Here is a 16,389-nt window from a genome sequence, read left to right on the forward strand (position 1 = left end):
CTGCCCGTTTCTCTGTTGGTCCTGTTTAATCAATAGAGGTGAGAATGTGGACAGACAAGAGGGTCAGGACAGGAGTGCTATTCTCCAAACAAAGGCTGCTCATGGGGTGGCCCTGTCAAAACTGATGTGACAAGCTGGAAAGCTGGTGGCCCTTGCCAACCATGCAGAGCAGTCAGTAAAACTCAGTTGCCCAAACTTGGAAGATAGTACCAATACTGTTGCCACTCCAGGAGAGGTGGCTGGGGAAAAACAGAATGCCAGTAGCTATCAAGTGGTCCTTGCTGCTTGAGCAAACTTCTGGAAGAAAAGAGTCCAGGCCCAACCCTGCTAGCTTGCAAAGAGATGCACAGCAAGAGTCCGGAGGAAGGTGCTGAAGGAGTCAACTGCTCTGGACCATTCGACATGTAAGACTAAACACTAGGCTGGGCATGGTGGCACATACCTGTAATCCCAGCATTTGGAAGACAGAGGCAAGCCTGGTCTACATAGTAAGTTCCAGGATAGCCAGGTATACATAGTGAGACCCTGTCTCAAAAAACAAGACAAAACGAAAGACTAAACACTGGGCCATAAAGGACCTGTACATCAGCTCATGCAGGCTGGAGGTATGGATTAGTGGCAGAGCATCTGCCTAGCATGCATGCAGCCCCAGTTAGTGAAAATCAGACTCAAGTCTCATCTATATAAGTCTAGGATTTTAGATGAGCTGTCATTAACAAAACAGAGAGACAAGGACACACACTCAGACTAAGACCCTGACACAGTCATGCAAAGTAGTGACAGAAGTGCATTCACTGACCTTGGGTCCCTGATAAACACATGGAGGGAAATAAGGAGACCAGAGCCCGTGACAGAGGTGACAGTACTGTCAAAGAGCCAAGAATCTGCTATGAAAAATACTTATGACTACGGTTCCTACTATAAATGCCAGGCTGGCTAACTGACACCAGTAAGAGGCTGGCCACCAAAGCTGTTTATCTTCTAGAAGGACACACTCCCCAAAGTCCTTCAGAATGTGGCCAGGGACGGTGGTGGCACTTGGGTGACACAAAAGTCTTTCAGAAGACAGAAACAAAGTCCACTGTTAGGGGCTGTTGTCTTAGTTCCTACTCAGACAGTGTGCTTACTTGTTTTCCAAGTTGGTACTCTATATTTCTTTTTTCTACCCCAGCTTCACAGGTTGTGATGGACCAATGTGAGAGGGACAGTTGGCTTCCAGCTCATAGGTCATTTGGACTGCTGGAGAATTAACTGCCATCAGCCAGGGGCTGTGGCCTCTGAGGAGGTTGCAGGGTCTGGATGGAACCTCCCAGCAGCAATCTTGGGGCTAACTATAGACAATTACATGCCCACCAAGAAATACTCTCTCTTTTATCTGGCTACAGCCCCGAAAAGATGGAGTTCCCAGGACCCTGCAGCTATGATGACCAGCCCTTCCCCATGGAGCTGACCAGAGAGACAATGTGTACAAACTCCATCTCACTTTGAGACAAGAAGTGTCTGGCTTGCTCTAGAGGCTCCTTTTCCTCTTCCTGCTCAGAGGCAGGACTAGTGCCCTGCAAAGTTGTGATCCCTCTGTCTGGGTCTCTGAGTGACTGCCAAGAACAAGTCAGCTGGTCTGCAAGGCTTACTGGGTTACAGATAAACTTCCATGCTTCAGAGGCATTCTAGTAGATGATTAGAGCAGTCTCCCTAACACACACTATTATGTCTCTATATGGGCCAAAACCTGAAAAAAAATGTAAAAACTTGCTCTTGTAGACCAGGCTGGTCTCTAACTCACAGAGATCTGCCTGACTCTGCCTCCTGAGTGCTGGGATTAAAAGCATGTGCCACCACAGCCTGGCTTGTAAAATTTTTTTTGTTGTTTTTTTGAGACAGTGGTTTTTCAGTAGCCGTGGAGCCTGTCCTAGAACTTTCTCTGTAGACCAGGCTGTCCTTGAACTTACTGAGATCCGCCTGGCTTTGCCTCCTGAGTACTGGGATTAAAGGAACGTGCCACCATTGCCCAGCTCCGTAAAAACTTAAAACAGATGGTTTGACAAGAAGTCTGGTCCCACATTGGTAAGTTCACAAATGCTCTAAGGAATCTGATGTGTCTGGCTTCCTCAGACACATGTGTGTATATACTCACAAATTGATAAATGTATACACATAAATAAAACTAAACCTTTAAAAATAAATACTTGCCGGGCGTTGGTGGCACACGCCTTTAATCCCAGCACTCGGGAGGCAGAGGCAGGCGGATCTCTGTGAGTTCGAGGCCAGCCTGGTCTACAGAGCGAGTGCCAGGACAGCCTCCAAAACTATACAGAGAAACCCTGTCTCGAAAAAAACCAAAAAAAAAAAAAAATACTTGTAGCAGGTATGGCAGTGCACGCCTTTAATACCCCCATTCAGAAGGCAGAGATGGGCAGAACTCTGAATTTGAGGTTAGCCTGGTCTACGTAGTGAGTTCCAGGCCAAATGGGGCTACACACTGAGACCCTGTTTCAAGCAAACAAATACCAGAGCTCTAATACCTGAGGGCTGAGGACCAGGCTTGTCTGCATATTCTCCAGGAAGGAAGACAGAACTGAAAGGCAACTATGGAGGACAGTGGTACAGACGTGAGGCCAGTGCTCACCTGAACTTTGTGAAACATCTGCAAGTTAATCGCTTTGACTTCCTCCAGCTGTTGGCGGAGGGCCACCAGTGTGTCCTGCTTCTCATGGGTGTCCTTCTCCAGTAATTTCATGGCGATTTCCATCTCAGTCTTCATTCCAATCTGTAACTCCAGTTCCTTCTCTAGATCCTTTAAAGACATGAACAAGGAGAGTCTACTGAGGAAGACGCAGAATCATAGTTAATGGAGGACAGGGCAGGCTTGCAAGATGGGATTACTTACATTCATCCTCTCCTCCCTGCCTTCTTTCCTCTGTTCTTCTCAACTTCCCTTTCCTTTCTCCCCTCTTCTTCCCTCTTCTTAGTTTTGGAGAGAGTTTAACTGTGTGACCTAGGCTGGCCTTTAATTCATAATCCTTCTGCCTCAGCTCCCACGTTGCTGGGAGTATAGGAGCCCCACACTGGCTCTGTATCAAGTCAACAGAACCGACTTGGCAACATGAGCCCAGAGTTCTAGAAGCCAGGTTGCCCCCAAAAGGGAAGCAGAACCCAGGGGCTACAGGAATGCTTGGCTTGTGATCCAGGAGACCTGATGGAGTAAGACTACAGTTTCTGAATACTTTGGAGTTTACTACCACTCTGAAATGGTTCTTTCTGTCTTTGGTACCTCAAGGGCACAGTACCCCCCATTCATTCCAGGAAGCCAAGACCAGAAAGCACACAGGAGAACCAGGTTTGAAAAGGAACTGTGGCTACCAATGCAGAGAGCGAAATAAGTGGCCAGTGCCTGTGGCTGAGAGGACAGGCCAGTCTATAACAACCTCTAGGGAAGACTCACACAATGGAAAAAACACAAACGATGACACAGAACTACCATGTAAGCAGGAGCTAGAAAGGCCAATGTCTGGCTTCCCATGAGTGCCAGCAGGTGTAAGCATGTATGCAGAGTGCAGACAGGGTCATGGAGAGCGAGGCCGCAGACAGACTCCCTCAGGGCGCTGGGTCCCACTCACCAGTCGCACTTTTTTCTCCTCCTTCAGCTGCTTCCACACATCGCTGTACATTTCGTCCAGGCCCTGCCGGGTCTGCTTGTAAGTCTCCAGCTCAACTTTGGTGTCCTGTTTTGTTATCTGAATCACACAAGAACACCAAGAATGACTCACTCTTGGAAAGTAAACTACCTACATATCAAAATAAGTTACAATACTAAAAAAAAAAAACAATTTTCTACTATTTTATTTATTGCTTTTTTTTTTTTGACAAAGGATTTTCTATATAGGTTTGGCTGTCCTGGAACTCATTCTGAGACTAGGCTGGCCTGGAACTCACAGGATCCTCCTGTCTCTGCCTCCTGAATGCTGGGATGAAAGCATGTGCCACCGCCACCTGACATAATTTTCGACATTTTAAACATGATGAACCTTGAGCCAGGTGCACATGATGCCTTTTAAAAATATAACAACCTGACAGATGAAGGAAGACAGCAGGCCAATAGATCTGTGTATGACCAAGTAACAGGGTCTCACTATGTACCTTGGGAGGACTTGAACTTGTGATCCTCCTGCTTCTGCCTCCCAAGTGTTGGGATCACAGGTGTGTGGATAACACAATAGATTTTTACAACAAGTTAGGCTGTGTAATGGTTTAGTTAATTTTCTTTACAATAGGACAAGAATTCCTGGTGGGAAAGGCTATCATTCAGTCCATCACATGGTGTTTGCTGCCATCTTTAGCTAGCACTGGGAGACTTGTGGTGACTCTGACCTGATCTCTACCGTTGAGCCACCAGGTGAGACAGAACTGCAACCTGGCATCTCACAGACTGCCAGGTGCACCTGTGGGGAAGGAAGAACAAAGTGCTAAGGGAGTATGGGAGAAGGAAGGCCGTGCCCAGCCATGGAACCAGGGACAGAATGATAGCCCACTCAGCGCTGAGCCAACGCTAAAAGAACAAACTGGAACTCTGGAGTTTCAGGAGTCTGAAGTGATGCAGGTGGCCTGGGAGTGACATGGGTAGGGGCAGCAGCAAGAGGTACTGATTTCAAATAAGACACCCTTTGTACATTCTGGAGACTGGGACAGAGTTAAGTCACAGCTGGCCTTGCTATCTGCAGGCTCAGCACCAGCGCTGTCACTGACCATGGAGTGGGAACAGTGAAGAAAACCATTCTACACACAACAGACTCAGACTTTGCTAGGCAAGCCAGGGCGGTCACTGTTTCCACAGGTCACTTTAAAGCATCCTGAAGGACACGTGACTGTGATGTCATTTCATACGAGAGACTCAGTACTGTAGGGGGGTTCTGAAGTCTTTCCTCCATGATGCCAAGGGCAGCTACAGCTTGAGACTAACGGTGTGTGTGTGTGTGTGTGTGTGTGTGTGTGTGTGTGAACCCTGCCCACCTGTTAGGTCACCCCTCACCTCCACACTCTTTTCACTTCTTTCACGAATCAACTCGTTCTGTTCTCTCAGCTGCTTCTGTTCTTCTTGCAGGGAACAAATTCGGTCTGTTGCAGCTGAAAGCTGATTAAGAAAGGTTTAAAAAAAATTTTAACATCAAACTTAATCCTTCTGTCCAAGATTAAGAGCTGACATTTACTTAGATCTACACAATTTACAATGCATCTTAATGTTTGATGTTTTACTCCTTACTTTGAACAGGAAATACAAACTTCCAAATATATCTATGTAGTAAAATCTCTGTCACATACTGTTTTTTCTCCATATTGTAAAATCATTTATTTGATGTGTCATGTGAGTGATAAATTATGTATGTACACACACACACACACACACACAGAAAGAGAGAAAAAAAATTAGAGTTCAAACAGATACTACTATAGCAGCACCAAATAGGAATCTGTTACTATTCAAACATTTAGAGTAGTTTTGTCTTATTTATTTATTTATTTATTTATTTATTTATTTATTTATTTATTATTTATTAATTCAAGACAGGGTTTCTCTGTGTAGCTCTGTAGACCAGGCTGGCCTCAAACTCATAGGGATCCACCTGCCTCTGCCTCAGGAGTGCTGGAATTAAAGGCGTGCGCCACCAATGCCCAGTTTATGTTTTTTTTCAAGACAGGGTTTCTCTGTGTAGCAGCTTTGGCTGTCCTGGAACTAGCTACATAGACCAGGCTGGCTTCAAATTCATGGGAATCTGCCTGCCTCTGCCTCACATTAAAGGCATATGCCACCACTGCCCAGTGGCTAGAATAGCTTTTAATGACGTGAGAAGATACTTATACCAATAGAGGGAAAGTTGTATGGTATTCTCTCATCTGTAATTAAAAAAAAATCAACAGGACAAAATTTGTAAAATAAAGACTATAAATGGCAGGCAAAAGGATGATGGGTCTTTTTTGTTTTCTGTTTGTTTTGATCTATCACTCTTCTCAGGGACGCTTTGTTTCTTGAGACAGGGTCTCACTGTATAGCTGTTGGCTGTCCTGGAACTCACAAAGATATGCCTGCTTCTGCCTCCCGATTAAAACTGTGTGCTACTGCCTGGCGTTGGTGGCGCACGCCTTTAATCCCAGCATTCGGGAGGCAGAGGCAGGCGGATCTCTGTGAGTTTGAGGCCAGGCTGGACTGATAGCCTCCAAAACAATACAGAGAAACCTTGTCTCGTAAAACCAAAACCAAAACAAAAACAAAAACAAAACTGTGCTACCACACCCAACCTGTCTGCTGTTGTTGCGTGTGTTTGTACATGCCCACTTGCCTGTACATGCGCATGTGAACACCAGAAGCTGACAGTGGGGTCTTCTCCATTGCTCCACCTTATTTTTTGAGGCAGGATCTCTCACTGAATCTGGAGTATGCGATTCTGGCTAGGCTTGCTGACCCAGCACGGCCCTCAATCTGCCTGTTTCTGCTTCCCAGCATGGGGGTTACAGACTCGTGCTGTCCTGCCAGGCTTTGACTCAGGTGCTGGAGACGCCAACTCAGTGCCTCATGCTCGTGGAGCAAGTATTTTACTATTGAGCCATCCCCCTGATTCCCGTTTTCAGTTTCTTAGTAAGTGCAAATATATTTTATTGTTAAGGGAGATTAAAGATTTTGGAGGACAGAATCAAACTTAAATCATCAGAAACGGGCCCCAGAGGAACCCTTCCTCTCCTGAATTGTGTCATCATGGCTTAAGGGAAGGAAAATTGGATTTGTTCAAGACTGTCTGGCAAGTGGATATCACGGGAGGCAAAGGGATGAGACAACGCAGAAGCCAGACCCCTCCTTATCCCGGCTCTAGGCTCCAGCCTGCAGAGGAGGAGGGAGACTGGGGGAGGGACAGAAGCCAATCATCTGTCCATCTTTCCTCAGTGAGGGATCTTAAGGCACTGAACTGTCCTCTAAAATCCTTCAGCGTTCTCAGACCCCAGGCTAAAGCTTCTAAATAGCAGCTGTGCCTAAGAAAGACCTCTAAGGCTCTGAAGGTGTTAGCTGTCAAAAGGGGAGAAGCAGGCCACAGTCCCCAGCTCCTTCTCACCTCTGAAGCAGATTCTCTAGAGGACATGTTTGTTTGTTTTGTTTTTCCAGACAGGGTTTCTCTGTGGAGCCCTGGCTGTCCTGGAACTCCCTCTGTAGACCAGGCTGGCCTTGAACTCAGAGATCTGCCTGCCTCTGCCTCCTGAGAGCTGGGATAAAGGCGTGCACCATGACCTGCTCTAAAGGACATCTTTTCCTGCAGTTATATGCTGAGTTATATGCTGAAGGAAGCACCCAACCACTGAGTTCCAGGAGCAGTGCTGGGAGCCATGCTTTTGTTCTAAAGCCAACCAAGTCTCCAGCCCCTCTCCCAGTGTCGCTTCACGGGTATTTATACCACAGTAAACTGACTTAATCACTACAACAAAATTAGAAAATCTATGTATCGCCCAACTTTGAGACATTAAAAAGAGGTGTAAGCTGGGCGTTGGGGGCGCATGCCTTTAATCCCAGTACTTAGGAGGCAGAGGCAGGCGGATCCCTGTGAGTTCAAGGCCAGCCTGGTCTACAGAGTGAGTTCCAGGACAGCCTCCAAAACAATACAAAGAAACCCTGTCTCAAAAACCAAAAAAAAAAAAAAGATTTAGCCTCCATAGAAGCTCAAAGGCCTGCTTCCCAAGCAAGGTATGTGTGAGTCCCTAGGGCTAACTGCAGTGGCTCCTCCCATAACCTTTCCCTGAGAATACTGTCTTTGCTCCTACAACTCACACAAGCTTGAGCCCCTTCCCTGAAGGCCCTTAAGGAAAGCAGTCAGCCTACAGTGAGTCTTAGCGGGTCCTTCACTTACAGACCCCCCTAGCCCGCTGCACTCTGCCTCCATGCTGTGGGGTATCATTTTTAAGCCCCTCCTCAAAGCTCTCCTCCTTCCTACTACCTGTGGAAAGTCTCAAGGCTGAGCAACCCCCCTCCTGCTAAGAGGAGACAAGATGTGCCCACCAGGAAGACTGCCGGCAGCGGGCAGCAAGCCTTCTTCCTCGGCCTCAGCCCTCTTTTTTCCTGTCCTTTATTCTCTCCCCATGCTGTGGGGAGGCTGGGTGCCTCTCGGGTAGTCTGTGCTTTCTGGGGCTGCAGAGAGGCACGGGACTCTGAAGCAAAGGTGGGCAGAGAAGAAAACTACCATTCCATGTCTAGCAATGGTGCAGTAACCAGAGGTGGTAAAAACGGAGGCTGCTGGGAACTGCCTGCTTCCTGCCTGGCAGGAACCCTACACAGGCAGAACATAAATGCTGTCTTCTGTGCACTTCCACTTGAGGCTAGATCCTCTTCCTCCAACAGGACCCTGGTCAGAAGCACCAGCCAGCCCACTCTTTCTCACTCTCCTTTTTAATTCTTGCACTATGCATTGAACCCAGTGCCTTGTCTATACTAGACAAACACTCTGCCATGGAGTCCTCTTTATTTTTTATTTTGAGACAGGGTCTTGTTAAGTTGTTCAGGCTGGTTTTGAACTCACTTTCTAGCTTAGGCAGCCTTCGGACTTGCAATCCTCCTGGTTCAGCCTCCCAAGTAGCTGGAGTGACAGGCCTGCTGCCACCAGGCTGACTATACCGCTTCTCTTAACCTTGGGTCACTCTTTTGTTTAAGAAAAGTTACAAACCTCTTCTTGAAGCTTTGAGTTCGTCTTTTCCAAGCCATCTATCTTCGTTTGAAGATCCCCAACTGTGCAGCTGTAGAGAATAAACACAGTGGTCAGCCTAAATTTAGAACAGTGCGCTGTTTTCCCAACTGGTGAGCGAGAAGGGGGAGTCCTGACTTCCTCCGTGAAAGGAAAGGCGCAGGGCTGCTCAGACTCTGAGGTAGGAACTCTGTGTGGATACTGAGATAACTACAACCAAAAATCACTGTCGGCTGGTCAGCTGGGTAGCGATGGTGCACGCCTTTAATCACAGCACTCAGGAGGCAGACTCAGGCAGATCTTTGTGAGTTTGAGGCCAGCCTGGTCTACATAGTGAGTTCCAAGACAGCCAGGGCCACAGGAAGAAACCCTGTTTTATTTATTTATTTTTTAAAGTTTTTTTTTTTATGTTTATGGGTTTTGCCTGTATGTATTTCTGTACTTAACAGTTACGGAGGCCAGCAGAGGCTATCAGAGCTCCAGGTACTGGAGTTACAGGTGGTTGTGTACACCCATGTGGGATCTGAGAACTGAACCCGAGGCCTTTGCAAGAGAGGCAAGTGCTCTTAACCTCGGAGCCATCTCTCCAGCCCCACTCACTAACCTTTGAAGACAAGGCCTCTCACTGAAAGAGCAGCTCACTGAATGGCTACCATGGCTGACCAGGAAGTTCTAGGGATCTCCCTGTCTCCATGTTCCCACGGCTGAGGTTACACATGTGCATGGCAATACCCAGTTTTTTTTGTTTTTTTTTTGGTTTTTTTCGAGACAGGGTTTCTCTGTGGCTTTGGAGGCTGTCCTGGAACTCGCTTGGTAGTCCAGGCTGGTCTTGAACTCACAGAGATCCGCCTGCGTCTGCCTCCCGAGTGCTGGGATTAAAGGCGTGCGCCACCAACGCCCGGCGATACCCAGTTTTTATGTCAATACTGGAGATCTGAACTCAGGTCCTTGTGCTTGTGCAGATGGCTCCTGACACCCTGAGCCATCTCCCCAGCTGCAGAGCTGACTTTAATTATTTACTTTATGCATACATGTATTTTTTCTGCATGTATATCTGTACTAGATGTGTGCCTGATCCCTGTAGAGGTCATAAGAGGGCGTCAGATCCCCTGGAGCTGGTGTTACAGGGGATTACAAGCCTGCATATAGATGCTAGGAATTGAATCTGGATCCTGTGGAAGAGCAGTCAATGGTCTTAACTGCTGAGCCATCTGCTCAGTCCTGCAAAGTTAAGTTTTAAATCTTACACTTTTCTACATTTTTTGAGGCATTCTCTTAAAAAATAATTTATTGTTTTTAGATTTATTTAGTGTTTTTGAGACAGGGTTTCTCTGTGTAGCTTTGGCTGTCCTGGAACTTGTTCTGCACTGGGATTAACAGGCTGGCCTGGAACTCACTGCCTCCCATAGATTTCTTTTTATGTGTATGAGCATTTTGTCTGTATGAATATATGTGCTCCACATGTGCAGCACCTAAGAGGTCAGAGGAGGTGCTAGATCCCCTGGGGTTCTGAGGCACCGTGTGGGTGCTCGGTGAGAGCAACAAGTGCCATGTATCCATTAGCCACCACTTCAGCCACTTCTGTAACAGTTGAAGTTACTTTTAGACTGTGAAAACTGCAAAGAATCTGCAAACAGGAAAACAATAGGTTTGATGATAGCAACAAGCCCTTTGACAAGAGCAGCAACTTAGCTTTTGTTCTGTATGTCAAGCCATCTTTGCTGTAAGCATTTTAAATTCATCAACTCACTTAATTTTCTCCATAATTGAAGAGGTAGTTCTGCTAATTTACTTTGCAGATGATCAACTATAAACATTTATATTAAAGAACTTAAGTACATGTATGTCTTCCCTCACCCAACTTTTTTTTTTTTTTTTTTTTTTTTAGTGATGGGGATGGAACCTAGGGTATCCCTGACTCACAACCCCAGACCCCCCTCCTCTACTCCCATCTTTTTTAAGGTTTTATTTTAAGCCAGGTATAGCGGCTCACACCTTTAATCCAAGCACTGGAGAGGTAGAGGCTGATGGATCTCTGTGTGTTCCAGACTCCAGGCCAACCAGGACTATATATTCAGACCCTATTTAACACACACACACACACACACACACACACACACACACACACACACACACACACACACACACACACACACACACACACCCCTCACTACCACCACCACGACGTGTGCAGGTGCCAATGGAGGCCAGAATTGGAGTTGTAGGCAGTTGAGAGCTGCCTGAAGTGGGTACTGGGAACAGAACTCTGAGAGAAATGTGACTTCTTAACAACTGAATTCTCTCTCCAGCCCCTTCCTTCATTTTCCATACTATTTGCTCCCTTCCCCAAGGCTGCACTCTGTGTATCACCTCTTTATGCTGCACAACAGCACAAACAAAGCTGAAGAACTCCCCAGGGTTGTTCATCAGGCAGGTGCCCTCTCCCAGGCTGGACACATGAATGTGGCTTGAGTGGTTACAACTTGTCTCTTGGTTTGGACAAAACTTAGTTTTGACTGTTAAAACGGTGGACCCCCTGCAAAGCTGTGTGGCATGGACAGAGGCGGAGTGGGCCTTACCTTAAGTGCCGATTAAGCTCTTCCACGTAATTTTTTTGATCGAGGACATCAGTAATTCTTTCATGCCTTGTGAAAAGAGTACACGGAGATAATAACTTCTTAAATTCACATAAAATTATTTGTAACTGTCCTCCAACCTTCTGGAGACCTTGCAGAAACCAAGAGGCAGTCAGAGCTACATTTGGAGTAAACAGAGCAGGGCTGGTCTGACCCAGCAGCAAGGCTTGAAGACAGGCCACCCTGACAGCAGGGGCCCTGCAGACTGCCTGTGCCTCGCAGGGAGGACAGAAAGCCAAGGGCATTTGTGCATGGTGAATACACCTGCCCGTCACATGCAATGGCTCCAGAAGTGGTCGATGACAGTCTTACTGTACTGAAAAATAGGGGATAGACTCTGAATACAGTAGAGCAATCTACAGGCCAAGGAAGTTTCAGTAAAAAGCATCATCACCATTTGACAGTCAAGTTTTCTCTCAGATTAACTGAGTCCTTTTTTTTAAAAATTCCAATAATTTAAAAATGTATGTGGACCTGGCATGATGACGCACGCCTTTAATCCCAGCACTCTGGAGGCAGAGACAGGCAGATCTCTGAGTTCCAGGACAGCCAGAGCTACACAGAAAAACCCTGTCTCAAAACACAAACAAACAAACGTAGGTGTTTTCCTGTTTGTTGGTATATGCACCATATGCAAGTATCCGTGGGAGCCAGAAGAGAGTCAGATTTCCTGTGGGTTCTCTGTAAGAGCAGCAAGTGTTCTTATCACAGTCATCTCTCCAGCCCTTCCTTCTTTCCTTCCTTCCTTTCTTTTTTTTTTTTTTGGTTTTTTTGAGACAGGGTTTCTCTGTGGCTTTGGAGGCTATCCTGGAACTAGCTCTTGTAGACCAGGCTGGCCTCGAACCCACAGAGATCCACTTGCCTCTGCCTCCTGAGTGCTGAGATTAAAGGCATGCATCACCAACGCCCGGCCCCTTCCTTTCTTTAAAATACACACACACACACACACACACACACACACACACACGCACGCACGGGTTTAGAAGAAAGTGACCATAGCAGTTTCCTGTGGTGAGAGGAGTGGGGAGAGAGGGGAACTCTCACACGCATGCTCTATTCTGAGCAACAAGCCAACATCTTGTCCCCCGGGGAAGAGTGACAAGCAGCACAATACTCACTCTCTGCCGCTGTCAAGATCCTGCACATCCTTCAGATAGAGGGAAAAGTCAATCACTCCAACCTGATAGAAATAAAGGTCACAGGCTTAGACACATTGCAGTCTTCATTCCCACAAACCAAGTCTTGAAATTCAGGACGTTCACTTCACTGCTGTGTATGCATCCAAAGGAATCGCAGTATTTATAAAGAGTAATAAAGGTTTTGGGTATATAGTAATTTTATCTTAATTTTTTTGTTTTTGTTTTTGTTTTTGGTTTTTCGAGACAGGGTTTCTCTGTGCCTTTGGAGGCTGTCCTGGAACTCGCTTGGTAGTCCAGGCTGGTCTTGAACTCACAGAAATCCTCCTGCCTCTGCCTCCCGAGTGCTGGGATTAAAGGCAGGCGCCACCAACACCCGGCTTTATCTTAATTTTTTAATTTTATGTGCATTGGTGTCTTGTTTGTATTTATGAACAAAGTAATTTTAAAAGAGGAAAAGAAGAGAGAGAGCACACACGAGCCTTCTAGACTACAGTGACAGTCTGATTTATCTGACACTTCTAAGCCCTTCTTTCCACACCTGTCTAGGTTGTCTCTTATTTATTTATTTTGTCAACAAGCTAGAGTTATTTGACGAGAGGGGACAACTGAGAAAATGCTTCTAGGGAGGGACAAGCCTGTGGGGAACTTTTTGACTGATGATGTGGGAGGGCCCAGCCTATTGTAGGTAGTGCTACTGGGCATGAGGTCCTGGATGGTATAAGAAAGGCTGATAGGAAACACAGCAATGACCAGGATGGTACAGCAACCCAACCCTAAGGGTGCAGTAGTGGCAGAGACACCTCAGCAATGACCAACAGCTCTTTAACTGACCACTCAACAAGAAGGAAACCATGCCTGGTGCTGGAAACCTAGCCAACTACCCAGACTGGTGAAGTCATGGATCCTTCAGAGGAAGCTGCAACCACTACTTTACTAAACCACACAATTCCTAACTATACTCTGAATATTTATCCTTACACCCACAGATAAGTGTAGTCCTTATCCCAATTAAGGAAATTTCTTGCTGGGTGCTAGTGGCGCAAGCCTTTAATCCCAGCACTTGGGAAGCAGAGGCAGGAGGATATCTGTGAATTCGAGGTCAGCCTGGTCTACAGAGTGAGTTCCGTAACTGCCAGGGCTGTTACACAGAGAAACCCTGTCTCGAAAAACCAAAACAAAGGAAACAAATGAACGAACAAACAAAAGAAAAAGAAAAATTCTCTTTTCAACAGATGGAGACCATTACAGAAAACTACAACCAATCTAAATGTGGAGTTGTGGAGCCCGTCCCAACTGACACATCTACAGCACAACTCCTACCCTAAGGTTCAGGGATCATTGTAAAAGAGGAGATAGGAAGATTTTGGGAGTCAGAGAAGCAGGGAGTTGGCTGTGAGATTGTGTCTCCTAGGAATGTCTGAAGCTATGCGTAAGAAGTTTCATCAAGATGTGTTGGGGAAGTCCTTTATCAATAAAGCACTGTTGAGCCAATAGGAATCTAGATAGGTGGGACTAGGAGTCCAGGAGGATTCTGGGAAAGAGAAACACGAGGAGAGTTGAGATGTAACCGCCATGGGGTAGGAAGCCCGGAAATGTCTCTGGTAAGAGAAATACTTAGATTAGCAATTATGGGGTAATTACTTAAGTCAGAGCTAGCCAGTAAGAAACAAGCAAGGCCAACAGCTTCGTAATTAATATAGCCTCCTGTGTGTTTATTTGGGACTGATGTGGCTCTAGAACCAGGCTGGCGGGAAGGTTTCTCTCAAGGAAAAAGCTTCTCTTTACAGAATGGTTGTGAGGAGTGGGATTGAATTTCCACACAAAATAACAAAAGATTTAAAGGAATTTTAGAAACAGAAGAACGGAGAGAAGCACAGATTTTTGGTAGCAGCATTTTCTCAGGTGGGCCCTGTTTTGCTATTGACAAGCCGAGATTCACGCGGCTCACTTACCGGAGTCTTACTGACTCGGCATTAAAAAAAACAAACAAACAAAAAAACAAACCAGCAAGGTTGTTTTAAGAGACTCTGCTAACGATTGAAAGGTGTGTGCGTACATATGGAAGTGGCAGCATTTGCTGGATGTCAGCATGGACTGAGGCAGTAAACTAGAGTCACGCTTACGCCCGCCATCTTGAAAAAAAAAAGTCAGTTTAAAACAGCCACGGGTTTAACAGATAAGACACGTGGCCAGAAAAACATAAAGATTTACAGTAAAGTCAGACTTGGATGAAGAAAAACCTGTAAAGGTTTACAATGTGTTTAAAAATATACGTGAGATTGAGAGAGAAAATGAAACGGCAAAGTGGTAAATAAACACGAAAGCCGGCGTTGTGGCAGAGGCAGAGGCAGGTGGATTTCCAAAGAGAAACCCTGTCTCAAAGAAAAATAAATAAAAGTAAAATAAATAAAGTAATAATAGATAAATAAATAAGCCACGTAAAGATGGAAAATACACAGTCTGGATACTGTATGCTATTGTGTTTTTCAGTTTTTTGATTGCTAAGGAAGGAACAGCTGCTAAAGTACACTTGATTATAAATGCTGCTGAATTAATCCAACTTCTATCTTTTGAAAATGCCTTGACTTCAAAATTTAAGTATAAGGATATGTTACTCGGAAAAGGAGTTTTTGCTTATGTTTCTACAGAAAATGAAAAGCTGAGGATTCCTTCCAGGCTTCTGTGGTTTGACAAACCAAGACCCCCGGAAGCAGTGGATCAGATGTTCTAACAATTGAAACAGCTAAGATGATGCAGTCTTACAGACCCCGAAAATATGGACTTATACAGGTTTCTGAGTTTTGTCATGATCCCCATAGTACGAACAGCGCCCCCTTCCAGCAGGAAGCAGTTTGGAATGAGAGACGTCCCAATTCCCATCTTGTTTATAAATCTTTGTTTTCATTTAAATGGGATTGTTTATAATTGGTTAATGATCACAACCAATCTCTTTTTAATGGTAAAAAGGGGAATTATGGTATGGGTATTGTTTTTCATTTATTGATACAAATTCAAGGTCAATTTTGTGATGTATATATTTCTCCTCTTGATTAAGTATTGTGCTTATACTGATCTTTTAAAACATAATACATAATTAAATATAGACTATAGATAGTTACTTATAATAGAATTTATAGTTAGGTAAGTTAGGTTTTCTAGATATACAGAAATATATTTGAGATAGATAAACAAACAGTCTTCAAAGCTCTCAAAGACCTTCAGAAAATGGCATTTAAAATGGTTTAGGGTTTTTCTTGACAATGAGAAATGTCTGCTCCTGGCAGCACCAATTATGTCTGAGAGGAAGATGGGCATCGAAGAAACTCGTTATGGAGTTTGCTTTCAACATGGCAAGATTAGCCATTTGGGCAAGAAACTGCTCTTGCCTGTACTGCTTGACTGTTGTTGTATAATCTGGACATGCAGGGCCCACAGGAAAGTGACTGCTGAACTCAGTCTTACAGGGTTCCTGATTCATGGAAGAGTCTACGAGACTTTCTGCAGGACACAGAAAAATGACTGACAGACTGCCAATGCAGATGGACAGTTTGAAATTTCCTGCTTTGCTGAGAAATCTTCTGGACACATTGTGGCCTATGGGCTGAAGATGGATGCCCCAACATTACAGAGGAACTTCGGGTGACTGCCCAGGTAGCAAGATGTCTCTGTCAATCCTAGTGTTTATATATTATCCTTCTGTGGTCTTTGATGGAGTTGAAGACAGATAATTATAGATTTCCTTAGTTACATATAGGCTACATATAGAACTTTGGACTCACAAGGATGGGATGGATGATATTTTCTTTAAATCTTGCTAAAATATTGTAACTATATTCTTACTTGATAACTGTTCTGTTATATACAATTTGACTATGTTAAAGTTAAGACCTTTCTTTTTGTTTA

At 45.1% G+C, this 16,389-nt stretch overlaps 1 protein-coding gene across 2 annotated transcripts in view; it reads right to left on the reverse strand.

Annotated features, from left to right (window-relative positions):
* Positions 1-16,389, reverse strand: part of Rufy1 (RUN and FYVE domain containing 1) — a 45,900-nt gene that overhangs the window by 12,038 nt on the left and 17,473 nt on the right. For both annotated transcript variants that reach the window (XM_005071848.4, XM_013114800.3), the window contains exons 6-11: positions 12,466-12,527; positions 11,291-11,356; positions 8,694-8,763; positions 5,027-5,128; positions 3,618-3,734; positions 2,627-2,794 (exon numbers count right to left, since the gene is read on the reverse strand). In XM_005071848.4, the coding sequence (XP_005071905.1) occupies positions 2,627-2,794; positions 3,618-3,734; positions 5,027-5,128; positions 8,694-8,763; positions 11,291-11,356; positions 12,466-12,527 (585 nt within the window). The remainder of the gene's footprint in view (positions 1-2,626; positions 2,795-3,617; positions 3,735-5,026; positions 5,129-8,693; positions 8,764-11,290; positions 11,357-12,465; positions 12,528-16,389) is intronic.

Source organism: Mesocricetus auratus, unplaced genomic scaffold, assembly GCF_017639785.1.
Source record: "Mesocricetus auratus isolate SY011 unplaced genomic scaffold, BCM_Maur_2.0 Super-Scaffold_100007, whole genome shotgun sequence".
NCBI lineage: Eukaryota > Metazoa > Chordata > Mammalia > Rodentia > Cricetidae > Mesocricetus > Mesocricetus auratus.